The following is a 27418-nucleotide window of genomic DNA, read 5'->3' as shown; positions in this document are numbered from 1 at the left end:
CTGGCTCTCAGCCTGGCTTTTACTCAGCTAGCTTCCTTATACTTATAGGACCATCTGCCTAGGGATGGTGCCACCCATAGTGGGCTAGGCCCTCCTACATTAATAATCAAGACAATCTCCCAGAGATATGCCTATAAGCCAATCTGATCTAGGCAATTCCTCAGTTGAGGCTTTCCTCTCAGATAACTCTAGGCTGTGTTAAGTTAAAGGTAACCAGGACAATTGGGGACACAGCTGTGAAAAGGGCCAAGGCTCTGATGGGTAGATGGAAGAAGGGAGAAGTTGAGGCATCCCAAGGCTGAGCCCAAGGAGGTCCTTATTATCTAAATTGTGGTCAGGAGCTCTGTAAGTCTTGAAGTAGGTGTGGAAGAGGTTCAGGAGAAGCCTCAGCCCCCAGAAGAATCAGTGTGTACTGAAGGGCAGGGAGAGCAAGTCCCAGAGACTGGCTACATGTGGCAGTTGGGGTGCAGCCTAAGTGAGCTAGGAGAGAGAGGGTGTCTCCCTTGCTTCACTCTGTCAGGAAATCTGCAGCAGAAGGCTTTTGCCCCCAGGAAAAGATCTGTCTTAATTTCTCCTCAATACAACGACAATAGGCCAGGTGTTGGTAGAGCACACCTTTAATCCCAGAACTCCGGAGGCAGAGGCAGAGGCAGAGGCAGGCTTATGAGACTTACGAGATCTGCCCTCCCCGTGCCCCCGCCCCCATCCTACACACATAAGCCTCCCTTCCTATAGGAGGTTCCATTCATTGGTACCTCTCAGAATCCTATTGAAGCAGAGATTGTGGTTAACAGGCCTGGGAGCAAAGGCTCCTTGCTCTGCCCCTCTAGGAGCTCCTGGTGACAATGTTCCTCCATGAACCTTTCTCAATACCTAGAAACTATCAAGGCACACTGCTCTTCCTGCTGGCAGGACTCGGGGTGGGATCATGAAAGATTTACTAGGCCAAGTAAGGAGGACAGAGAAGATGGCTTGGGGTCCTTCATTCTGGTTAACCTCCTCCTAAACTAAAGGTGATTGGTCCATTTGGTGATAAGGAAGGGTATAGATAGATTTTTCTTTGGGCCGCCAGCTCACAAATAACAACATGGGGACTTATTAATTATGTGAGCCTCAGCTTAGGCTTTTCCCCAACTAGCTCTTATAATTTAATTAACCCATATTTTTAAATCTACATTCTGCCTCGTGGCTCAGTTACCTCTGATCTATACTGTATGTCCGACTCCTTTAGCGTCTCATTGATTCTCTTCTTCCCAGAGTCCTCTCTGTCCCTGGAAATCCCGCCTAACCTCTTCCTGCCTAGCTATTGGCCATTCAGTTCTTTATTAAACCAATCACAGCAATATATCTTCACACAGTGTACAAATATCCTACAACAGAAGGGTTTGGGCTTTGGATGCCACTGAGCCAGGGTACTGTCATGAAGGTCTGGTTTCTGCAGAGTGAAGTATCCTAGGCAGTCCTGTTCCTGGGGATAATGTTGAAAAAATGACTCTACAAGACTACAATTGGACCTCAGACACTATGGTGTTCTGCAAGTTTTGTCACCAGTCCCTTCTTCCTTGAAAACAGATGCATTAATCAAGGAGCTCACTGTGGAAAAACCAGGGACTCCTGGAACTTTCTCTGTGACCTGAGAAGCCTACCAGCCTCAAATTCCCCTTCTGAACCCCAGTTTTTTTTCTAAGTTTGTGTCTGAGATATTTCTGGGCAGCAGTGGACAAACCTGGAGGCATCTGAGGCTGCTTGTACAGGAGGCTCCCAGTTTATGGCTGTGAGGATTTCTGGTGGAGGAGGGAGTCCCCGTTGCTGTCCCACCCTGCCCACATGGGGCTGTTTTCATGGCACCATCGATCCAGCTGAACCCAGGGAGATGTGTTACATCTCTGAGGTCAGGGGTCCTCAAGCCCAGCTGGTAAACTGCCTGGGGGCTGTCTTTGAGAGCTGCGCCCCATGTTTTGGCTTCTTGAGGCTGGGGAGAACTTGCTGAAGTTTGATATGGCTCTGGGGGCCTCTGGGAGGCAAAAGGCTCCTGTCCATGGAGGGACAAATAGATCGATGGGAAACTGCCATGACCTCTTGACCTTCGAGATGGTTTCGAACCACATGGTTAATGTGGCCTAGTAAATCTGGGATGGATCTCCCTCCCCTGGGACATTGGTGACAATAAAGACAGACAGGGGAAGCCAGGCAAGACCTTCTCTATCCTGGCCCTTTCTTAGGGTGGGACAAGGTCAAAGTGGGAGCAATTCTCCTCTTTCCTGGTATCCACTGTCCCCCCAGGACCTGGGTAGGCCCTGGGGTGGGGTATATTAAGAGGTAGGTGGCCCTAGTTCCAGCTGAGCTTTGCTTTTTCTCTAAGACTTGGTTTCCTGTGTATACCATAACCAGCATTCCCCCAGCATGCACTAGGCACAACTGACAACCCCAAAGATGAGTCAGAAGCAGTGGCACACCCTGAGGTGATAAATGGATACTTTTGAATTCTCCTCTGTCACTGTGTTAGGGAAACATGGCATGTGGGAAACCCTGGGTTCCATTCCTAGCATTGCACTAAAAACTGGTGTGGTGTCTCATGTCTGTGATCTCAGCACCTGGAGATGGAGGCAAAAACTTCAGAAGTTCAAGGTCAGGCCCTGCAGTGAGATGGTTTGACAGGTAAATGTGTTTGTCTTGCAAGCCTGAGGACCAGAGTTTGATCCTCAGAACCCAGGGTGGAAGGGGGAACCAACTCCCTAAAATTATCCTCTGACTTGCACTTGCAAACACTCTACCCTCACATACAATAACATAAATAAAATAAAAAATTTAAAGCAGTTCAAGGTCAGCCTAGTGAATTCTGTTTATATAAAATTTACCATCATAACAATTTTTTTAAATGAAAGATCTCATGTATCCCAGGTTGGCCTCAAACTTGATATACAGCTGAAGCTGACTTTGAACTCCTGATCCTCCTGCCAGGTCCTCCCAAGTGCTGGGACTACAAATTCATTTTAAAATAATTTTGTTTTATGTGTATGGGTGTTTTGCCTGCATGTATGTTTGTGCATTGTATGCAGAGGTCAGAAGAGGGCATCGGAGTCCCTGGAACTGAAGTTACAGATGGTTGTGAGTGACCATGTGGGTGCTGGGTCCTCTGGAAGAGCAACTTGTCATTCTTAACCACTGAGCCATCTCCAACTTCAAGGGACTGAAGGTATCCACTACCATGCCTTGTTCTCCTAACTCTACCATCTGGACAAAGGAATGAATAGATGTGGGTTTTCTGAGCATTCCAGCTTCTATCGGACAAGAAGACCTGGCTGAGCCAGAAGGCCCAGAGTTTAGAGCCTACACTTGGCCAACAGGCATCCTGAGCTGAGTTCTGGTTTTGCCTCATAGCTGGACAGCATCAGGTAGGTTGTTTAACTTCTCTGTGCCACCATGACTGTACCTGTATACGAGACCAGTACTCTCTGCTCCAGAGGGTCCACATGGACTTCAGATAACCCAACAGGGACATCATTGTGGTCATTGTCCACATGAATGGGGTGAAGCAGGGTGACCAGGAGGCCCAATTTCCCAGGAACCCAGAAAGATGTGGCTGTGGTGTCATGAACCCTTGGGACATTTTTTCTTGCTTTTCTTTCTTTCTGCTGTTGTCAGAGCATCTCTTCCACTGGCAAGGTGAGCCCTCTTCCACAAACACCCCCTCCTGATGCTTCCCAGGACAGAGACAGAAAGTAGCTCAGGAGATCCCGTTACAGGAATCCCGACTTTACCTGCTTGCTGCTCCCACGGGACAGAGGCTGTACAAAAGGGCATGTCACTGACCACTGCGATTGAGTGACCAGACTGTGGGGGTGGGGTTGCAGGGCACCTGTGTAGTTCTCTTGTCTTCCTCCTGAGGGGCCTTGGACAGCCCCCACCCCCCAGGGTATGGCTTTGTCCCAGCTTTTCTCTGTCTGCTGCCCCAGGAGTTCAGGGCCTTGCCTGCCGCCTGTCCTGTGGGCCAGCCCCAGCCACAGGCTTCCCAGCGATCCGGCCTGAGACACACATAAAGCCTCTTTTCAGAGTCCTGTGCAGGCTGCCCCAGGGGAGGGGGGCTGAGGAGGAGCACTGGGGTCCTCAGAACTGCCAGACAAAGCTGCCTTGTTGGGAGGGCCTGGAGAAGCAGGGACCCCACTCCCTGGGCGACCTTTCCCTTAGGGGCTCACCAGGGTGCATGGGGCCAGCTGCTTCAGGAGCAAGACCATTAGCCTCACTGAGCTCCCCTGATCCCTGGGCACACGAGGGCAGAGGGGGTGAGCTCAGGGGCCTGGGATCCTGAGTGGCAGGACTCCTGGGCTCCTGGGTGTGTGTTTGGGGGATGGCTTTCCTCAGACACCAGAGGTATCCCTGGCTTCTTTCACTATGGAGTAAACCTAGAGCCCTACCTTCCAGGCCTGTGGTGTCTCTCCTAAGCTATTGTTCAATTTAGTTCCTGGGCTCCCAGCCTCTGTACATGCTGATACCACACACACCCCTGCCCCTTTTAGACAGGGCCTCACTATGTAGTCTGGCTGGCCTGGAACTTGATATATAGACAACACAGCCAGTGGGGCCCTCAAGAGCTATATCCCAGTATTTCCCAGACCTCAGAATCTCTTGTCCACAGTTATTATAGCATGACACCCTCAGGCCACTTCCAGACCCCATGCCCCAGCTCTGGTTTCTTCCAATTGTCACACTCTTTGTTGGGGTTGCTCATGTACAGTTGCATCTCAGGATGTCTGTCTTTGTGAGTAGAACTTGGCAGGGTGCAATGGGACAGAAGTGAAAATAAACAGAATGTGAATGAGACCCTCAAATGATGACAGGGAGATAAATAAATCTCACCAGGGAAGGTCTGCTCGCTGGTCCCCCAGCAGCTTTTCCAGCCAGAGGCCAGTTGCAAAGGCCTCATAGTCACTGTTTTCTTATTCTTTACCTAAGTGGCCTATGGGTTCCTGTGAGCCCTCTCGAGGGCATGGAGGGACACTAATGTCACAATTAGTCACAGTTCATGCTTGATCTCTTCCCAGGAGCTGGGTTCCTAGGAGAAGTCATGTATATGGAGTGCTGATTAGAAGATACCAGCATAACATGGCAGTATTCTCATGGGCAGGCTCATGTCTTTACCCTATTTAAAGCCTTTGGTACGCACTTTCCTTAGGCAAGCCGGTAGAATCAGCACTGTGTTAGGTCCATTTTACAGATGGGAAGAGTGAGTTTAGACAAACAAGCTTTCAGTTGCTGCAGTTCTGCCTGGATTCTAACCAGGAACTCCTCCTCACTAGTGGTTCCATGGCTCATCTATGGCTCCTTAGACAGCCCTCAGAAGTTCTGATTTCGGGAGACTGGTGAACAGGCTTTTTGGCTCGGGTGGGGGTGTAGGCAGGGGTGAGGGTGTATAGGCAGGGTGAGGGAAGCTAGCTCTATGGACACCAACTACCCTCTGGATTCTAGTTACACCTACAGATTGTGAGCCTGCCTTGCTCCTTGGAACCACCTTGGATCTTGCCTTCCAGGCCTCTTCCTCCCTGAGGCTTACCGGCCTCAGGGCCACTAGTCCTGTGGCCCTAGAGCCATACACAAACTGGTGGCTTGGCCTCACTGAACCCTACAGTGTCTTGTTCTGCAGTTACTTAAGAATTTCCAGGATCTTCAAAAAAGGATGTTTTACCTGTTTCAGGGCAAATTGAGTCCTAGTCCTTTGTTTCATATTTGGGTAAACTGAGGCCCAGAATGATTAAGGGTCCTGCCTGGGGTCATAAAGTGTCTTAGTCAGCTGTGATGAAACACCATGACCAAAAGGTAAGTTGGGGAGGAAAGGGTTTATTTGGCTTATACTTCAGCATTGCTGTTCATCACTGAAAGAAGTCAGGACAGGAGCTCAAACAGGGCAGGATCCCAGAGGCAGGAGCTGATGGCAGGGATCGTGGAGGGATGTTGCTTACTAGCTTGCTCCCTATGGCTTGCTCAGTCCATCTTCTTATAGAACCCAGGACCAGGGCCCAGAGATGGCACCACCCACCATGGACTGGGCCCTCCCCCATTGATCACTAATTGAGAAAATGCCTGACAGCTGGATCTCATGGAGGCATTTCCTCAGCTGAGGCTCCTTCCTCTCTGACTCTAGCTCTGTTACATTGACACACAAAATCAGCCAGTACATATGGTAAGCCTGTGACAGCTCGGTTCAACAACTTCTGTCTAGCATCATGCTGCAGGAACAGGTGTCTGGGAGCTTCACAGTCAAATGCTGAGCTCCTCCAGGCTCTGGAGAGAAGCCCTAAAGTCATTGGAATTAAGCGCTATGTGCTGGTAGGGCTGTTGTGTCCCAGGCCCAGGGCCAGCTGCTCAGTTTGCATCCCTGCAGTGGATCCATCACAGCCAGAGAAACGAGAGGATGGGTCAGCCTTCCCCAGCCCTGGCTCTGCAGAGGAGGCAAGGACCCTTCCTCCAGGCCACCCCACACAGAAGGTAGGTGATCAGAGGGGTGATACTGGCTGAGCCAGACATTAGGAAGTGGTTGGGGACTGTGGTCAGTGTTGATGAGGATGTTTGAACCCTATTTATTTATTGTTTGTTCAAGCCAATACAAGCTCCTGGGTCACACTTAAGGGTCAGGTTTGACCTAGGGTGGAGATGTTCTTAGAGTCACATTCTAAATGGTACTCTGGAGTGGAGCTACTCTCTCTCTCTCTCTCTCTCTCTCTCTCTCTCTCTCTCTCTCTCCTTTTTTGGAGACAGGGTCTCTCTATGTAGCCCTGGCTGTTCTGGGTCTTGCTAAGTAGACCAGGCTGGATTGAAATTCACAAAGACCCGCCTGCCTCTGCCTCCCAAGTGTTGGGACTAAAAGTGTATATTTTTTGATGCTTCTGAGTGCCAGGCTCTGGGAAAAAGCTGGTCTTAGTTTCCCTGACTGTGCTTGGAAGGGTGAGTCAAGTTTTGTACCTGGAGGCCTGGGCGAATGCCAGCATGCAGAGAGGCCACTGTGGCTTTAAAAGTGCAGGGACCACCCCAGTAACAGCAGTGAGGCACTGAGCCCAGCTTGCTGGTGCGCCGGCCACCTGCAGAGCCCTCCACAGCTGGGAAGATTAGTCTCTTCCACTAGACAACACCCATTACCCTGTTCCAATAGCCATCACTTCCGCTAGGAGAGCTGCAGATGAGATATCGATTGCTCTGACCCCAGGCGAGCCCTTTTCCCAGCCTGAGAGGCCTGCAGATCAGCTCTGTGCCTGGCCACTCCAGCCTCAAGGCCCTGGGGCCTGCTGCCCTCAGCTGTGTGGAGGTTTGGGCCCTGGATGGAGCTGGCTGGCTGTGCAGGTGACTGGCCTGGGCTAGGCAGGCTCTGTGCTATTTTCTATTTCTCTCTTCTCCCTCCCTCCCTCTCCCTATTCTCTTTCTACCCTCTTTCCTACCTCCTCTCCTCTCTTCCTTCTCTCCTCCTCCTGTTCAATCTTTCGCTCCTTCTTTCCCTCCTTCTCTCTCTTGTTCTACCACTTATTTTTTCTTTTCCCACCCTTCCTCATTTCTCTTCCTCCCTTCCTTTTCAGTCTCAAGCTGGCTTCAAACTTGCTGTGTAATCGAAATGGTCTTAAACTCCCGATCCCCCGCTTCTACCTTCCCAGCGCTGGTGTCATGGATGTGTACCTGCACCCCTGTTTGTGCAGTACCAGGATGGAACCCAGGACTCTACGTGATAGGCAAATGCTGTACCAGAGAGCCACAGCTCAGCCAGAAGGGAGGTAGGGTGAGCTTTCGGTGTGGCAGGACAGGGCAGATGGGCTGTGGGAGGCTGTGCTCAGTGGGGAGGGAGAATAGCCTGGTGCCAGAACTTGGGTAGCGGGGCCCCGGTGGGTGGGGTGGGGTGGGGCCTGTCCTTTAGGGTGCCCCCCCTAGACCTGCCTAGCCTGTTGGTGGGTCCTGGGCAGAGGTGAGTTCACAGTGTCGTGTGTATTGTGCTCCCTGCCATCATCCAGAGGGTAGTGTCTTTGCTTCAACCAGTGGAAAAGACAAGAATGTATTTACCTCTCGTGCTTGCCTGGTTTCAATGACACGGCTTCCATTCAGCATCCAGGAACTGACCCTGAGGACAGGATGCTCTGGAAGCCTGTCCTTGGAACCAGTAGGCACATGAGGACAAGACTGTCTGCATCTCTTGGCTTGCCTGCTCTACCCTAACACAAAGCGGGACATGAGGCCCACTTGAGTCACTCACTACACAAGGTCACTCTCTAGTACAGTTGAGGAGAGCAGAGGTGAGCACAGTTGTCTTCCTTCCTTTACTCATGCACCAAGCACTGAACATCCATTCATGCATTCATGGAGTGCTGTAGCCTCTATCTGATAAGCGAGAGGCCCTGCCACGGGGATGCTGGGCTCTGTCCACTGTCCCACCTACCCTGTGTGCCCTTCTGCATTTCTGAAAGGAGGAAGGATTTTCATTTCTCTTTCTTTGATCAGTTGGTGTCAAAAATACTCCATGACACCAGGGAGCCCTCAGGGACACTGGAGAGGTCCCGGGTGCTGATTCCACCAGCTGGACCAAGTCCTATGCACATGCTGCTATACATGTGAATATGTGCATATATTATACATGTGCGGGTATGCCTGTGTTTGTGTGCACACAGATTTACATGCATGTTATGTATGTGGAAGTGTGTGCTTGTGTACATACTTGCATATGTGTATTAGGTACTTATAGGTTAAAAAACTAAGCCTATTTTCTGGCTGACATAGGGATGTTTGGTGATTCCCAGGAATAGAAGGGGCTGGAGGAGGAATCTGTTGGCTTGGTCATAGATGCACAGACACAGCTCCAGAGTGTGACTCTTCCTCTTCCTGTGTGACTACTCCTCTTCCTGTGTAACTCCTCTTCCTATGTGACTCCTCCTCTTTCTGTGTGACTCCTCCTCTTCCTGTGTGACTCCTCCTCTTCCTTTGTGACCCTTCAGCCAATGCTTTATCTTTCAAAACTTCAGTTCTTTGGGGGGAAAAATTGAGCTGGGCATAGTGGTGCACACCTTTAATCCCAGCACTCAGGAGGCAGAGGCAGGCAGATCTCTGTGAGATCTAGGCCAGCTTGGTCTACAGAGCAAGTTTCAGGATAGCTAGGGCTACGCAGAGAAACCCTGACTGGAAAAACAAAAACAACTAAACAAACAAAAAAATACCCAACCCAAAACCAAGCCAACAACAACAACAAAACCATAATTAAAACAAACAAACAAAGCCAGGTTTTGTAGTGCTTGGCTTTAATTCCAGCAATAAGGAAGCAGGGGGGGGGGGGAGGTCCTTGAGAGTCTAAGGCCGGCGAGGCAGCTACATAGTGAGACCCTGTCTCAAAAGCAAATGAATAAATTAGTTAAAATTATGAAGTGGGGAGGAGACGGCTCAGTGGTTAAGAGTGTGTATTGCTCTTAAAGAGGACCCAAGTTTCCTTCCTAGCATGCTTGTCTAGTGACTCACAACTGCATGTAACTCCAGCTCGAGGTGATCTGGGACCTCTGACTTCAGGCTCCTGCAGTCATGTACACACACACACACACACACACACACACACACACACACACACACGTAATTCAAGATAAGGAGGTAAATCTTTAAAAATAGAACAAAATCAGGAAACAAATTCAATAGAATATATGTGACTTGCACTTTGAAAATTATGTAGTATTGCCAGGTAGTGGTGGCACATGCCACTCAGGAGGGAGTGGTGGGTGGACCTCTGTGAGTTCAAAGCTGAGTTCTAGGACATTTAGAGCTATTATACAGAGAAACCCTGTCTTGAAAAAAAGAGAAAGAAAGAAAGAAAAGAAAAATTTTACAGATAGTTCTTCCCCGCCAGCCTGGTCCCACAACCTCATCAGCCCCAAATGAACACTCAGAGGCTTATATTAATTATAATACTGTTGACCTCTGGCTAGGGCTTCTTATTGGCTAGCTCTGTCTTAATTTCTATTAATCTAAGTATTTCAACATGGTCTTCTCTTACCCGATAATGCCTCACTCCCATCCTCTCATCCTGGGATCACATGGTGACTGCAACTCTGCCTGTACTTCCAGAATCCTCCTTATCTCCTAGGCCCACTTATCATGCTGCCCTATTGGCCACAGTGTTTTATTCATTAACCAATAAGACAAACATATTTACAGAATGACATCTCCCATCAGAAAAAGAAAATCATGTAGTATTAAAGAGAGTTTATGATGAAGTATACCATGTTCATGGATTGGGAAACTTACAAAGATGGCAACTGTCCTCCAATTGAACCATTATTTACATACAATGCCAAACAAAATGCCAGTAGAATTTTTGAAAAAAAATTGGCAGTATATTTTTAATATTTATATGGAAAAGCTAAGGATCTGGAATAATTGTTAAAAAATCTTGACAAATAATAAGGTTAGAGCTGTATGTGACCTAACTTCAGGATTTACCATAAAACTACAATAACCCAGTCAGAGTGTTTTTGGTCAAGGTTTGCAATATAAATCAATGAAGGGAAACAGATAATCCAAAAGTGGACCCGTTACTTGTCTATATATGCATCCTGCATGTTGGTGGGTGGGCCTGGGTATGTATCTCAGTGGTCGAGTTTAGATGTAAGAGATTCTGAATTCAATGCCCACAAACTCTAGAGATGTTTATCTTTTAACTGGTTGATGGTAACCTAGTGTCTAAATGTACAAGATGGAGGAATGAGCCAGGCTCTGGTCTACAACTGAGTAGTCTTTGGCAAGTCATTTTCTCTGCCTTGTAGTTGTCGCCCCTGCAGAGCAGAGATGAACACCTAGCTTACGATGCCACATGGCAGTGCAGTGAGGTCATGTTGAGTGGCTTGCCTCTGCCTTCTGAGCAACTGAGCACTGGATTGCAGGCACACACCACCACACCTAGCCGTGTGTGTGCATGGCAGGGGGCTGTAAAACCGATTATCATGGTGATGGGATCATTCACTATAACATGGGCATTTGCAAACAAAGAACCTCAGTGGACAAAGGCAGCAGTGTGGAGACTCCCCAAGGTCCAGAACCAGGCTGGGTTCAGGGCAGCTGGTGTTTGAGTCTTCCCAATGAAGATGCTTTGGGGGCTGATGAAATGGTTCAGTGGGTAAAGGTACCTGCTGCCAAGACTGACAAGCTGAGTTTGATGGACTTCTGCAGACTGTCTTCTGATTTCCTCAAGCACACCGTAACATGAGTGCATCTCCTCATAAAAATCAATGTACACTTTTTAAAAACTACCATCTCAAGATGAGGGAGTACCACCAATTTACTGAGAAGATGAACCAGCAAGCCCCATGGGTCCTCCTGTCTCTACCTCCCCAATGCTAGGATGGTGGGCGGGCTGTCAGGCTGCCAGGCTTTTTACCTGGGCTCTTGGGATTCAAACTACATGCCAAGCACCTTAAGCCATCTCCCCAGACCCCTCTCTTCTTGCTTTTTCCGACACCCATGGTACCTAAGGTGACTTGTCTTCATTTCTCACTGGCTGCTCAGGCTAACTCTTGTGGCTAAGATTCAGCCCAGGTGCCTAGCCATTTTTGGATGTGGCTCTCTAGAGAACTTTGTAGCCTGGGTGTCACAAGAAGCCTTTAGATTCTGCACCTTCGTCTCTTTCCAGGCTTTTCCAAAGCCAGTCAGCTGTGCTGGGGAATGTTTGATGTGGTGTTGTCACCATACACAGGAGTTTCAAGTGAAAGGGGTGGCAACATGCTCTCAAATATATCAAAGTAAACGTGGCTTGGGTACTGTCTGCCCCAGGGGGCACTTTGGTGTTCCTGTTTTTTGCTGGAGGAAAGAGGGGATCCATGCCCACAGAGAAGCAGGCTCTTTGGAAAAGGTGAACTTCCACCAAACTTAGAAAATACAAAAGTTGGGGGTGTGTGAAGAGATGCCCCAGTGGTTAAGAGCTTAAGAGTGCCTGCTGCTTGTGCAAAGGACCAAGTTTGGTTCTTCGGACCCACATCTGATGGATCACAATGTCCTGTAACTCCGGCACCAGGAGATTCACTGCTCCAGAGATCTGTGGGCACCTGCACTCATGTGTGTAGCCCCCACCCCAGCATGTGCGTGTGAGTGTGTGTGTGTGTGTGTGTGTGTGTGTGTGTGTGTGTTCATTCGTATATGTGTATGGCATAAAACATTGTTTAAAGGAAACCACCAAAGTTGGGCTAGGCATGAGCACACATGCACACAGGCAGAGACAAATAAAAGACTAATGTAACTTCTTTTAATTGTCATTTTATGTTCTCTGCAGCTGCCCCCACCCTCCCCTTCCCTTGGATGACCACTTTTGATGGCTGTAGGGGACTAGGGAACAAAGCCTGGAGGGGGGGCACGCAGCAGCCCCAGTCAGGTGGTGGGAGAACAAGCCACAATTACAAATTTATCACAACAATTAACGCTGAAGCCTGGGAGAGCTGCAGAGTGGGAGGCCCGCTCCTCTTTGTCAGGGTCTATTTGGCGGTGACCTTGCTCTGAAGGCGATGGTATTCCTTCAGCCTGTAAACCAGATGGAAAACAAAGAAAAATGTAATTTCACAATAACAACATGAGCTCTGTTCAATTAATTCAGGCAGGATGGGGGCGGTGGGGGCAGCTGTTTGTTAAGATGTGTGTGAAGTTGTCTTTTTCTTCGGTCCCCTCTCCTGCCCTAGTCTCCCATGGCTCCTCCAATCAGGATAATGTAATTAATTTATCAGAGAGGGAAAACATTGTTTGTCATTGTTGAAGATAAAGCATTTAACAGGCAATAGGAGAAATGAAGAGGCCATTATGTTCTGGGCCATTTCAAAAGGTTTATGAGGTTATAAAACACAGACAGCAGGAGGCAGAAGGTGGAGAGGCTGCAGAGAGGTCTCTGTAGATCTGCAGAAGCTCCAGGGAACCCAAGGCATACTGCCAGAGCAAGGAGAGGCCACCTCTGTCTTTCTGACACAGCCCCAAGAATCAGGAGTTGACAACAGAAAACCCAGAGTTGGTCTTCCCAGTTCGGCACAACCAACTCTTTGTGACTCCAGTCAAGTTACTTAACTATTCTGGGCCTGTGTCTGGGGAACTTCAGAATCTCTTTAAGAATTAAGATAAACTAGGGGCTGGTGAGATAGCTCAGTAGGTAAAAGTACTTGCAGCTGAGCCTGAAGGCCTGAATTTCATCCCCAGGGCCCACATGGTGGTAGGTGAGAACTCACCTTAGAAAGTGTTCTCTGACTTCCTTATATAAAAGCATACACATAAATATAACAAAAATCTAAAAAGAATTAAAATAAACTAGAAAAGAGCCCAGGAGCAGCTGCAATGGTGACCTTGCTTGTGTCTTTGAGCATGCTGGCCCTGGGCAGAGGGCAAGCTGCTGGGCACTGCTATATACCAGCACCTTTAGCTGTGAGCTTGATTCCCATAGGCTCCTATGGTAATTTCACTGTACCTGTGTGGCAGGGGTACCTCCCCCTCCCTTGATCCACCTGGAGCTTGGGAAGGGTCTGAGCCCCCAGGTGCAAGTAACTTCAGGTATTGTATATGATCCCCAGGCCTCAGTGACTTGCTGCCTTGATCTCCAGCTAGGGGACAGTGGCATAAAGATTCTTTTGCACTTCAGGCCATTTCCCCATATGGCCTGTCCAGTCTAGGAGCTCACAGTGTCCTTGTGGCTGGAGGCATTAGGGGAATTGTTAGAGGCCAAGGCAAAATCCAGGGAGTCAAATGTCCAGGCCCCTCAAATTTGGTTAGCTATCAGGCCCTGCTGAGCACAGGAGCTACAGGTGGACGGACAGGAGCATGGTGTGTAAAGGGTCAATATCACATCAGACCCTGCTGCCCAGAGCTGGAGAGCTCTGATGATCAGCACGGCCCAGAGTCTCTCACCTGAGCGAGTTGATATTGATGAAGCCAGTTGCATCAATGGGCTCATAATCGCCCTGCACGTTCATGCTGCAAGGAGAGAGCAAAGCTTAGCAATGCAGGCCACTCCCCCTGCCAAGTCCCTCCCCCACTCAGTCTAATTCCTAAAGCTCTGGGTCAGGCGCCATGCTGGCAGCTAATGGCCAGGTAGCACCCAGAAGCCTCTACCCTGAGTGCAAAGAGGCACCAGGTTGGATCCCAGCTTGGCTAACTCTGGCCCTGTGAATTCCTCCTGACATTCGTAAACTGAGGTCCTCCTCAGAGCCTGGGCCTGAAATGGCCTATGGCATCCAATGCTTACAAACTGGAGCAAATGATAGTCTTTCTGGAGCTGAGGAAGGCTGGGAGGCATCTGCAGCATGGAGCCCCACAGAGTCACCTTCACCCTGCTTGTCCAACCACACAGACCTTATAGTACCCATGGTCTGAGAGTATCTGTCACCTGCTGTTGGACTCAGTAAAGCTGCCCTCCCCTTGCAGCTTTCTTCCCAGCAGCCAGAAGGCAGCCATCCAGGTCTGGTGACTGGGCCTGCCAGCCATCTCAGAGAGCCCAGGGAAGCATGCAGGTTCCTGGGGCTGAATATGGGCCTTGGGAATGTGATTGACATCCCATTCATTCATTCATCCATCCATCCATTCATTCATTTATTCACTCATCTGTAGGCAGACTTTTCAGTTGGGATCACTGATGAGCTCTGTCCTGCCAGCCGCTCCCAAATAACTCATTCAGGCATTTTATTAGGCACTCTTGGGCCAGCTGGACCAGGGCAGAAGAAGCAAGAATAAGACAAGGGCATCATATGTGCCGGGTGGTGGTGTGGTGGCACAGGCTTTTAGTCCCAGCACTGGGGAGGCTGAGGCAGGAAGATCTCTGTGAGTTTGAGACCAGCCTGGTCTACAGAGTGAGTTCCAGGACAGCCAGGGTTACATAGGAAAACCCTGTCTTGAAAAACAAAACAAAAACCAAACAAAGCAAAACAAAAAGGGAGTCACATGCTGCGAGTGCAAACATCACTGTCACCCAGCACCTAGATAAGTTGGGGCCCTGCAGTCTCAGCCACCCTTAACTTCCATGTTACTCTCAATGAGGCCCGTGTCTTTAGTCTGGCACAGTGCCAGCCTCACAACAAAGCAATCTCAAGGGTCTTGAGGACAAGGAGGTAGCCTGTCCTCTGAGTGGGAAGAAGGTGAGAAGTACCTGACACCATGTCACTAAGGCCATGCCTCTGGTTCTCTTGAACACCTACCCCACTATTTTTGATGGCCCTGGGGAATGAACCCAAGGCTTTGCACACTCAAGGCAAGTGTTACATCACCGAGCCACACCTCCAACTCAGTTGTGGACCTTTTCTAAGAATGAATGGGAGCCAGGAATGGTGGCACTCACCTATAACCCTAGCACCAGGGTTGAGAGGTGAAAGCTAGCCTGGGTTAGATACATAGTAAAACCCATCTCTCCACCTTCATCTCCCCCTAAAAAACAAATGAAGTCTCTGTACATGTCCCACAGGGACCCGGGGGTCGGGGGGGGGGGACACACCTGATGATACCAGGAATTGATCAGTGACCAGTGTACTCCCTCAGTGGGAGAGGAGGCCAGGCTCTCACTGGGCTGCTTTCGATGTGCCTATATAGTCAGGAACGACTGCTCTAGACAAGGTATCAACTTGTGCAATATTCAACAAACCTTGCTTGCCTGGGTGCATCTGAGGGTTCTGGGAACACACAAGTCTTAACATCACTTGCTCTCTACCTCCTGTCAAGCAGGTTCTGGGAACACAGCCTCACCTCCATCTGAAGCCCTTGCCTTTAGAAGCACCCTGGAGACAGTTGTGGGAGCAGGCTGGTCGCTGAGCCCTTCCCTCACCTGGGCCATAGGGTGTTCTTTCCTTCACCTCCATGTCTCCCAAGTCAAAACAAACTCTACATCACAATCCTAGCACTTTGGGAGGTAGAGGCTGAAGGACAGGAGTTCAAGGTCACCCTCTTAGACTGAATCTGTGGCAACCTCATCTCAAAAATAAACAAACAAAAACAACAAAACCCTCCCCCATGCCTGTTTCCAAGACAAGCTGGACAAACAGCTCTGGGAGTCCAGCAGAGAGGGCCCTATCAAGGACAGACCTGCCCCATGAGACTGCCTGGAGTCCCAATCGAGCGAGTGGTGCTTGTTTGGGAACGGAAAACCTCTTTTTCAAATAGTGCTTTGGTGTGTGTGGGGGGGTGGGGTGTAGAAACAGAGTTTACAATGGTTTTTTTTACCGCCTCTGACGGTCTACAGAAAAACCTCTGTGCTTTTATTTTTGCTCATTCGAGTGGCTCTGACCTGCTCTATAATTACATTACTTTCTACCTACTGCGCCCGGCATTTCCAGCTCTGCTACCTCTTGCAGCTTCCTCGCTGGTCCCTGTGACGCTGTCACTCAAGGGCTTTCAAGTCAGCGATGTAGAAATCAAAAAGAAAAGGGAAATGGTCGGAGACGCAGTGAGAATAACTGCTTCTGCTTTTCTCTTTTTTTCCCCCCTTTCCCTTTTTACTTTATTCATTTAATCTCCCTGAGTGAGACTGTAAGGTTTAATGAAGGGTTGGGCAGATTATTAGAGGCTGTTCATTTGGAGGGGGAGGGGAGAAAGAGCCAGAGAGAGAAAGAGAGAAGATAATTTGACATTTACCCCGACTGATCTAAACTGATTCGGTTATATTTATGGCTTATAAAGTGTTTAGAAAGATTGAGGTGGGGGAAGGAACTCAACATGGCAGAGAGAGGGGAAGGAGAAGAATAATATTGACTGCCAAACAAAACTCGTACTTTAATTCCAAGTGGTCCCCAGGAGGGCAGGCCTTGCCTGAGCCAGCTGGGACTGGGGTCGGTCCTCCTCAGGTAGCTCTGCCTGTCTCTGTGGGTTTGTTCTCATCCACAGCTTGGCCAAGTGATGCCCAGGGGAGATGGCTGGGCTTCTCAGGGCAGGCTACCCTCCATCACAAGAAAATCTTGTGTCTCCCTTGTCTCCCAGGTCAAAACAAATTCTAGGCATGGATATCGAGGATGGTTAGAACACACCAGCTTAGCTAGCTCACTGTCAGCTATCCTCTGCTTGGTCCTCCCAGAATGAAGCTCCTGGAGGCTCCATTTTGGTTTCCTGCTCATCTCCCTCTGACCTAGGTGGCCTCCTCTGTCCACAACCTTAGAGAACAACAGGCTTGAGATCCTCCAATGTCAACCCATTCTGTACTCATTGCCCCAAAGCAGACAAGATGGTTCTCCTCGGCTATTTCAGACAAGATTCATATTCAAGGTACATAGAGCCTCCCTCAGCACTTACTCTCTTACAGCTGGGGTGTGGATCAGTGGCTGAGCACTTGCCTAGTGAATGAAGCCTCCCTCGGGTTCTATTGGCACCATTGAAGGAAAATGCAGCCTCCCCCTAACTCATGCCCCCTCATCCCCAGGGTGTTCCTGCACCCTGACATCCCCCTCCACATCCAGTGCATCTCCTAAAGATGGGTTGACACCATCTGCTTTTCTGAGATTACCAACCCAGTCTTGCCTGCCAGCATTTTTCACCAGCACCCTTGTGACCACCCCTGCCAGTGTCCACCCTCACCAGAGTGCCTGCCATGAAAACCCATTCTCTATCCTGCCCTTTTCTTTACTGTCTGGCTCAGTCTCACAACTTGGCTTCTTAGTTTCCTCTCTCCCAGATGTCCTTGTATGTCTGAATTCTTCCAAGCCTTTCCTGGGCTCAGAACCAAAGGCACTGCCCCTAGAATCCACCAAACCCTCCAGGAGAACTGTCAAGGAAGCTGCTCCCATAGCCTAACTTTTATACCCAGCCAGACTGTCTCCCTCCTTTTCCATTTCTGCAATTTTTCCTAATTCCACATTTCAGCCTGCCTGCTTCCTTTCTTTTGTTGTTTTGTTTTTTGAGACAGTGTCTTGTGGCCCAGGATGACTTTACCATGCATCAGAAAATGACATTGAACTTTTAATCCTCCTGTTTCTACCTCCTGCGTGCTAGGGTGATGTGCACCACCACACCTAGTTTGTGCAGTGCTGGGGCTGGAACCCAGGACTTCATGTATGGTAGGCAGGCACTCTACCAATTGAGCCACATCCCTAGCTCACAGCTATACCTGTGACTGATACCTTTCTTCCCAAATGGCCTGTTATAGGATGATATGTATCCATCCTAACCATCTCCCAGGTACCCCACATAGAGCTTGACATGAAAGTAACAAGAATGTGCTGGGAAAGCTGCCCAGACAAGACCAGATGGGCTGAGGCACCAGGAACCTACCTCACCAGCTCTTCATTGTATAGTGAGAGTGGAGACTCCCGGCCAAGGATGTACACCTGGCCCTTGAAGACAGACACCTGCACCTTCCCTTCCACCCGCTCCTGGGACTTGTCGATGCAGTGGCGGACAAATTCACACTCAGGGCTGTGCCAGAAACCTGTGGGAAGGAAACAGTGAAGGTGTTGTGGAGGACCCCTGCTGGGCTTCAGGCCAGGACACAGAGATGATTGGGAACACAGGAGGGGAACCCCAGGCCTTACCCTGTGATGGCCTGGGGCTCATGTCTGCCTCACTCACTTGTGAGTGCTGGCATGTGGCACTTAATGAACTGAGGAATCCACTCTTGAGTTCCCATCCCTTAATCCTGCAGGGGATACGTGGGTCAAGAAATGACTCCTTGTCCCCCAAAGGCAATCACTGCTAAGGGTCAGGAGGAGGGGGAATACCCCTGCTTCCTGCACAGACATGTGTAGGGGTCACTGAAAGACCATGGCCCACGAGTACTCCATTTTTGCTGAGGAAGATAGGAATCCTCAGGTAGGGCTCAGAGGTACATGCCACAGGGCTAAGCAATGAGGGTATCCAGGACTGTCACCCTGGTTTGTGGTCAGACAGACCAAGGGGCTCTGTCATCTTCAGCTGTTTCCCGTCCTGCACAGTAGGAATAACACAGCAGTACTGAATGTGGAGCCCTTCTACCCAGCAAGCACGGGTATGTGGCGCTCCTTTGAGTGGTGTCCTAGGAGGGCCCCCGAACTGTTCTCTCTGCTCTGTGAAGATTTACATCAAGTTGGTTTACACAACCTTACAGCCTGGGATGGACAACTCAGAGACTCTGTATTCCCACAGAAGAAGAGGAGGAGGCTCAAGACAGCAAGCGGTTCGTCCAAGCTGACAGAGGCTGTGAGTGGGACCTGGATTTGGCTGGGGTACTGACTGTTTCCTGTGCTTTCCTCTCTGACTAGAGCATCCACCGTTTGCACATGGTGTTGTAAGTACCTGAGAAATTCACTTCCTCCTCCTATAGCCACTGTCCTTGGATAGCCATTCCTTTAGGAGAGAGCAGGAGGGTCCCCAGAACCAAGGGACAGCAGGTGGCTGTAGTCAGGGTTGGGGGAGGGGCAGGCTAGTCACAAAGTTTTTTGAAAGAGCCAGGAAGGTGAACCCACCTGGGCAGCTGTGGGGCCAGATGGCCTGTGATCTACTGCTCTGATAAGAGGGTAAGTTAGCAGGGCCCAGCTATGGTTAGAGGCCTAGAGGGGCACCACGGGGAAGAGGTATGTGTATGTATGTATGTATGCATGAGAGAGAGAGAGAGAGAGAGAGAGAGAGAGAGAGAGAGAGAGAGAGTGCCCTCTGGCTTGCAGAAATTGGGGAGAGTCAGGCAGGGAGATAAGGCATTAGATCTTTAGCCTCCACCGTCTGGTCATGTTCACATTCCACTCCTACCCAGACCCAGGATACACCTCCTCAGGACTGTCTCCCATGGTACATAGCAAGATGTGATTACTTAACTGCTCTTCATGGATATGTGGATTCAGTGAGAACTTAACTCTACTGTTTAAACACTATGAACTCTAACAGCCCCTCTGTATATAAGGAGACAGGCCCAGAGAAGGAAAGGACCTATCTAAAGTCACACAGCAGGATCATGGCAGATTCCAGGTCTGATGGAGTACTTCTGAACCAGGGACTTCTAAAACACACCACTGGATTCTTTGGGAGGGGACATCCCTGCCACCCCCATCTCTGTATCCTGCCTGCTGTCTGTTTTTCTCAATCAGGATAATTAGTCCATTATGCTCCCAGGATGGAGGCAGGTGGAGATGGAGCTGTAGATAGTAGGAAGGGCAGAGAGCAGTAGGAGCCACTGGCCCCACTTTATCTTGGGATCTGAGTCTATAGCCCACAGGAGTCTCTGGCTCAAGTTTCTTTTCCCAGTGGACCCAGCCTGAAACGGGCCAGTGAGCCTGGTCCCACTGAGCAAAAAGGATACTGCTTGCCCAAGCCTGTGATGTACAGTGGGAGGGGCTTGGGGCTGAGCTGCAAAAGGCTCCCTTCTCCTAGGCCCAAGATACAGGGTCTTTTCTGATGGGGACAAGTGTCCATTAAAGTTGTACATTATTCCTGTTTTCATTTTGAGGACAGGTGAGGGGGCCCCATATCTAATAGGTGAGCTATACCCACCAAATAAGATGCTTCACTCGACTGACCTGGGAGAAGAGAGTATCCCTGAACCCCGTGTAGCCAGCAGGGAAATCTGGAAATGGAGACTGTATAGGGAGATAGCCAGACAGACCCGGGCACACAGAGACAGGGACAATGGTCCTGGAATCCTGTGAATCCAGGAGCAGGACTTCCCATGTCTGCCCTAGTCTCCCCATTTGTGCCCTGAGGCCGCAGAAAGCAAAGTGCTACAGCAAAGTGTGTGTGTGTGTGTGTGTGTGTGTGTGTGTGTGTGTGTGTGTGTGTGTGGCGGGTGGTGGTGGTGGTGGTGCTGCGAACCAGGGATGATTGGTGGGCGGGGAAGAGATCCCAGCAAGTTTTAGGCCTGGCACCTTTGAAATTTACAGGAAGGAAAACTGAGGCTTAAGGAATTAAGACTATAAAGCCAACTAGAGGGAAAGCCGCCCAGCTCCCACACTAAAAAAATCACACCAGTGCTACACAACTGGCAGCACTTGCTGGCACTATTACAGATGCATGGTGCATCCATGCCCTTGGCCCTTACTCTTCAGATAAGAAAGCTGAGGAGCAGAGAGGGTGAGTGACAGCATCCAGCTAAGCTGGGTCTACAGTATGTTTCCTTCCAGGGAGGGACCAATCAAGCAGCACTCTGGACTGCCAGAGGGCTGCCTTTGACCTCTGTGGACACCTGGACATCACAGGACTCAGGCAGAGTTAATATTAGCAGTAACGACCTGGTCTAAGCCTTGCTCCCTGCCTTGTTCCTCTTTCCACTCCAAGATTTTGTTTCCTTTGAAAGCTCCTAATCGCTCAGCCTCATTTTGGGATTTACAGGACTCATTTCTGGCTGACAGAGAAGGGACCCAGCCCAGGCACTGTGCCTGCAATCAGGGCTTCCTCTGCATGTCACAGTACCCCTGACTTGCTAACAGCTTCCTAGGTCTTATGAGAGCGAGCCTTAACCTTGTTTTTGAAGCCAGCCCATCTCAGGCTCCACCACTGTAAATTACCAGCCATAAAACCTTTGATCAAATATCTTTGTCTTCCTTGGCCTCAGTTTCCCCACCTCTGTGCAGCCAAGATTAGATAATACTTATCAGGTGCCTAGCCCCGTGCTAGCAGGACAGCAACAGATGCTGACACAGTGAGACCCAGAAGACCACCCCCCCTCAGCCCTCAGGGATGCCTCCTGGGCACTCAGGCCAGGTGCTCTCTGTTCTCCCACACACCCTGCCATGTCTTAATGTCAATCCCACTTTGTAACCAAAATCCACGTCTAAGCACTGAAATCCTGCCGAGCCAGTAGGAAACAATGATATTTAAACACCTGTCTGTACCTGTAGAGGGGGAGTCTGGGCTCCAGAGCTGCCGAGAACAATGGTAGCAAGAAGGAATGCCAGCCAATCGAGCTACTGTGCTCTCCTGACAGCCTGGGATGAGTTCCAGCAGGCATGGGAAGATGGGGATGGGGACAGGCCAGAGGGCTCAGCCAGGTGGCTATGACTGACTACCCTACCCAGACTACTGGTCTTCAGAGCTGCCTAGGTTGGCTGTAGGTAGCAACCTGTCTTCTAAACTAGCCTGATAGGATCCCCAAGCTATAGGGGCACAAATGTTACAGACAAGATTAGAAAATGTCTCCTGAAAATGAGTGTGTGTGTGTGTGTGTGTGTGTGTGTGTGTGTGTGTGTGTGTGTGTGTACACGAGCTTGGGGTTAGAGATGCACAACAGCACACTCAGCCCTGTTTTTGTCTCAGTGTGTAGCCCAGGCTTGCCTCAAACTTGTAGATTAGGAGTGCTGGGATGACAGGCTTGTGTCACCATGCCCAGTACCAATGTCATTATTACAGTTGTGTGAGCCTTCAGGTCTCTGCTGAATCAACTCAACTCTGCCACTGCAGCTCAAATAGCTGTCACAGACCACGGGGACATGAACCCTATTTATGGTTTGAATTTCATATAATTTCCCTATGTCATGAAAGTTTTTCCATTTCCAACAACTTAAAAGTTTAAAAAAAAAAAAAAACTTAAAATAAGTCCTAGCTCACAAGTTGCAGAAAAATGGGTGGCAGGCTGGGGCTGACAGGGACTATGGCTTAGGACCTCTCAGTTCCTGCTGTGAAGACTGAGGTCTGGGGATCTGGGGCCAGAGCAGGCACTGCTTGCCTGGAAGATATGGTCATCCATGCTGGGTACTCATGTCATCCCCTGCTTGTAACCATTAGAAGTTTAGTAAGGAGCATCTCCTACGGACAAACTAACAGGGTCCCCATATCCCCCCCATCTGCAGACTATCTGGGAGACTTGTTCGAACAATGTAGGTTGTCCATACATCTTTCCAATACCTGGTACCTGTTGGATCAGGCTGGCTAACATTGGGAATGATGCATAGTAATGGATACAATGGAACACCTCTCGAGGTTGGCACGTCTCCTTTGGCACCCTTGAAAAGGCCAATCCCACTGTCCCTTCCTCTCCCTCATCCTGGGTTCAACTTGACACCCTTCCATTTGTACTTCTGAGTTCTGATGATGGTGGTGGGTGGGGCTAGATGAGAGGAAGGCAAGGTTGATGAGAGAGAAAGCCTGAGTCTGAGGGGGAGATGGGGTGGGGCTACGGGGATAGCTGTGATCTGTACATACCCGTGTATACAAGCTCTGCGAATTTGAGGCCCAGGCCCTGCTTGATTTTGCGCACTTCCCGATCCATGGTGAAGGCCTCTATGTCTAAATGAGCGTGGTAAAGGATGGTCCCTGCTGGGGTCTCGTAGATACCTAGCCATTTTTCCAGGCAGGGGGAAAAAGAGAAAAAAAGAAAGAAACACATGAAACCCAAACTGTCAGCAAATGACAAAAAAAAAAAAAAAAAAAAAAAATAATGACTCGTCTGACAGGAGACAAGCCGGTCGGACCCATTCACTCCCAGCTTGCTGCAAAATGCGTCTGTCATTATGTTCATGCTGGGGCCACGACAGTCCACTCTGCGGCTTGTGGAGAAAATGTCTAGATGCCCCCCTTTGAAGAGGCCCTCAGACACGGGAAAATGACAGGGTTTCTGAGCAGCGCACCCCCTCCCCAATGCATGCCCACCGGCCTGCAGTTGAAAACCTGTAATTAAACCAACTACGGTGGAGCCCAGGGCCCCAAATATCCCTTCTTCCCTTCCACCAGGGAGTCAGGGGAGGGGGGACTACTGCATGTGTGCGCGTGCGTGCGCCCACACACACACACACACATGGACATGTAAGTACACACATGTTGTGGGCAGCTCTATTGCTCCAGAGATCACTGGGGTTGCTTAGAGCTTGAGCAACGGCTCCACTGTACAGATGGGGAAGCTGAGCCCTAGAAATGGACTTGAGGGAGAGCGAATGGGACCCAGGTCCCTGGATCCCTGATCGGTGCATCCTGTTGTCTTTTGGGTCAGCTGGCCACAGAAAATAAAGCCCAGGCCAGGGGAGAGGAGGTTGCTTAAGTCCCCCCCATCATCTCACCTAGCTGACCTATTTGCAAAACAATCTGATGGTCTCCATCAGGGTGACAGGGTGGCCCTAGCTGACATGTGAACCAGAAGAAGGTCCCTTCAGCCATACCATGCTGTATCTGAGGCACAGAGGTACCAGGAGGCAGGACCGCACCTGTGCTGGTGCCCAGCCCTGTTCTGGTATTGCCTTGAACAACACCTGTGCCCACTGTCCCGACAGAGGAGGGACAGGAGCAGCACCATTCCCATGAATTTGATCCCAAACTCCCTTTCTTCTCGCCACAGCTGAAGAGGCAGCTTTTCTGTTGTCCTGGCAACTCGCCACCATCTTTCCACACTGAGACTCTGTGCACAAGTGTGTACCAGCACTGCTCACAAAAGCCTGAAGTTGAAGTGACTCAGGCTGTCTCCTGCAATGGCCCATGGACCCAGCCACAGCACCATGCTAGCTAGTCTCCATGTTCTACCAAGCATTGAGGAGGCTGAGGAAGGCAGAACATGAATTCAAGACTAGCCTGGGCTCTATAATGAGACCCTACTTCACAGACAACCAGACCTGGGACTGGTGCTATATTGTACAGTGTTTGCCTAATGTGCCTGAGGCCCTGGTATTGGGTTCCACTCTGGCACTGTATAAACTGGTGTAATAGAACAGGATTGTAATCTAAGTACTTGGGAGGTGGAGGCAGGAGGATCAGAAGTTCAAGGCCACCCACAGCAACTGAGCAAACTCTTGATGGCCTCACGTTTGTGCACAAAACCTCAGCATCATCATTCCCATAGCAAAGTCCAGAGAAGTAGCTCTGGCAGCAACAGGCGGGATGACCAAGAAAAGCCACTGCTGACAGCCTGAGAGCAGGGAGACCACGACCTTAGCAGGGAAGAGCAGGTCCTGGTGGCAGTGTAGAGGCAGGTGTTGGAGGCTGCTAGTTGGAGACCTGCCTGGGTTACAGAGCACGGCAGTGTCTAAAAACAGCAACTAGTGAACTGCAACAGAGAAAACCAGCAACAAATTGGTTGACATACACCCTGGGTTCAGTTCTCAGTACTGCAACCCCCTCCCCAACAATTCCGGTAACTTTTGAGCTGATGTGCTGTTTCCACACCTGTAATCCTGACATTCAGGAGGCTTGGAGGTCAGAGGACCAGGAGTTACCTGAGATTCTGTCTCAAAAAATCAAAACCCAACAACATAATCCTCAGGGCAGATTGAAGCCACTCCCTGGGGCAGGGTGGCTCCACCACCAGTGTCTGTGGATAGCCCCAAGTCACCAGGAAAGGCCCAGAGGCCCAGCAGCCTCTGTTTAGAAAGACAGATTGATGCAGGAAATACCTGCCTCCGAATGGCAGGGATAAAAATAAGGTTCTGTCACCCTAGAACACCAACAACATGACAAAGCCATTTCCCACAGCCTGTGGGTCACCTCTGGACAGAGAAGGCACTAACAATAAGTCAGCATGGGCCTTGTGGTGGTGCATTTTTGTATAGCTTGGAGAAGCCTGTCCTCACACTGGCTGTAGATAGTGGCAGTGGCAGCCTCCTAGGCCTGAGGACGCCATGTTTCCAAGTCCTAGGGACCCAGGTGCCCTCTCTGCGTTTCTCTCCTTCCCAAGCCACTAGGGACACAGCCAAGCTGCCTGTCCAGAGCTGGAGTTGGAACCAGAAGTCTTGGCCACTTGATGTTGCATCTGGCTTGATTGTGTGGCCTTTGTCCCTCTCAGCACCCTCTCAGTCCCTCTCTGAGCCCCAGACGGGGACAACAGGAAGTTGCTAAGTGACTGTGCTCTTACACACTACCCTCTGACATACATCTCAAGAGCAAACATGTAGATTTACAACCTGTCCTGACACCTGGAGAGAAACACCGTGGTGTCTCTACAGCATCATCCACAGCAGTCCAGGGGGAGGAGACAGGTGATGTCTAGGGTTCCAGAAAGAGTCACTAGTGGCCCAAGGTACGACAAGTACTGCCCATTCAGGTGTTCCCTGGGAAAATGAAGCCAGCGGCACCAGCAGCAAAGAGTGGGCAGAAGGGCAGGCAGAACCCATCTCTGCTAGAGCTCCCAGAACCAGCTTCATGGTTGTCAGCTGGCAGTAGGAAGGTCACAGGCCTACAGCAAAGTCCCAGCCACGAGACACCAGCACAATTAATATTCCTGATCCCATCTCAGGCAGTGTTGAAGTTAATCATGACTGATCAAAAGACTGGTTTAGCTATCTTTTGCATGTGTATATACCCATATGTTTCAAAGCTCTCCCCTCTCTTGGCAGGGGTGGGGGGTACAGATGATTTCTGTGTATTTTTTCAGGAAAAAAAATTGGTGACAGAAACCTGATTCTAAAAGACTATGGATTTGGGGCTTTTGACAGTCGGCATACAAACCACCTTGCAAAGAGGAGGAAATGACAGCTGAGCTGGCGCTGCTGTGGAATAGACAACAGATATCTTCAGAGTGACATGCACCGCGGCTCCAAGTGTCTATTTCCATCTCCCCGTGTTTACAGGAAAGACAGAGGTGTCAGCAGCCCTCTGTGGAGCAGCTTCAATCACACCCTAATTACCGATAGGAGAGGGCGGGTGGCTGGGGAGGCCAAGAAGCTGGGGTGGTGGGAGGCAGACAGTGGACCAAGAGGTAAAGGTGGGGACCACACAGCTGCAGCAGCTCAAATTCTTATCGGTTCTCAAGACTGTTCTTGGCTTGGGCTGAGAAATGTGGTGGAACAGAACCTGCAGGAGCCAGGCTAAGGGCTAGGGTACTTGGACCTGAGGCTCTGGCATTCAGTGGAAGGGGTCTGGGGAGGTGGATGGGATAGAAGGACGATAGAGGGTATTGACTGGAGCTCCAGGGCTCCTTTCTTAGGTACCAGGGCCAAGGCTGGAGGTGGTTGTCATGGTGATGAGAGGCAAGTTAGTGTGGGAGTCTAGGTATTCTCTAGGCTCTTGTGCCCAGGTGGCCCATCCTGTGGATCAGATTGGGTTTCTGAGACTAGCCATCCCTTCCCTGCTGGGCTGATTCTCCTGCTTCACAAGCCTCCTCCTGCTGTCCATCTGTAATGTTCCATAGGAGTACAGCTTCTGGGAGGTCTATATAGATAGGCAGGGGGGCTGGATAAAAGAGCAAGCATGCTACTCTCTTGGAAATGAAGTTTAGGGGGCAAGTGGGAGAGAGAATAGGAAGATGAAAGAAAGAAGGAAGCTTGCAAAGAGAAGAAAGCTGACCAGGTCTGGTGTGGGGACTAACAGCGAGGGAAGTAAAAGCCAGTATGTGGAGAGTGGGGAGGATGAGCAGCCATGGAGTGAAGGCCAGGCCAGGTGGGACAAGGCAGAAGGGGTGAGAGGGCTTGAGAGCCAGGCCAGAGAGGCTGAGGTAAAGGAAATGCAGAGGCAGGCAGGAGGGACAGACACAGCCAGGAGGCTCCTTCCTGGGCTCCCTCCTGCCTGCCTCCTTCTCCTCCCCACTGATTTCATTTACCTCACTTAATTAACCCCCTCTAGAGTTAAAAAGATAATGTGATGTCAAGGACATGAATAG

The 27418-nt window shown here is 50.0% G+C and overlaps 1 protein-coding gene across 1 annotated transcript in view; it reads right to left on the bottom strand.

Annotated features, from left to right (window-relative positions):
* Positions 1–12470: 12470 nt before the first annotated feature.
* The window catches only part of Ass1 (argininosuccinate synthase 1), a 40383-nt gene continuing 25435 nt past the window's right edge, over positions 12471–27418 (bottom strand). The window contains exons 11-14 of the mRNA XM_035447126.1: positions 23044–23175; positions 18214–18370; positions 13879–13944; positions 12471–12516 (exon numbers count right to left, since the gene is read on the bottom strand). Coding sequence (XP_035303017.1) covers positions 12471–12516; positions 13879–13944; positions 18214–18370; positions 23044–23175 — 401 coding nt within the window. The remainder of the gene's footprint in view (positions 12517–13878; positions 13945–18213; positions 18371–23043; positions 23176–27418) is intronic.

The sequence above is a fragment of the Cricetulus griseus genome, chromosome 6, assembly GCF_003668045.3.
Source record: "Cricetulus griseus strain 17A/GY chromosome 6, alternate assembly CriGri-PICRH-1.0, whole genome shotgun sequence".
Taxonomy (NCBI): Eukaryota; Metazoa; Chordata; class Mammalia; order Rodentia; family Cricetidae; genus Cricetulus; species Cricetulus griseus.
This window is presented reverse-complemented; position numbering and strand designations above follow the sequence as displayed.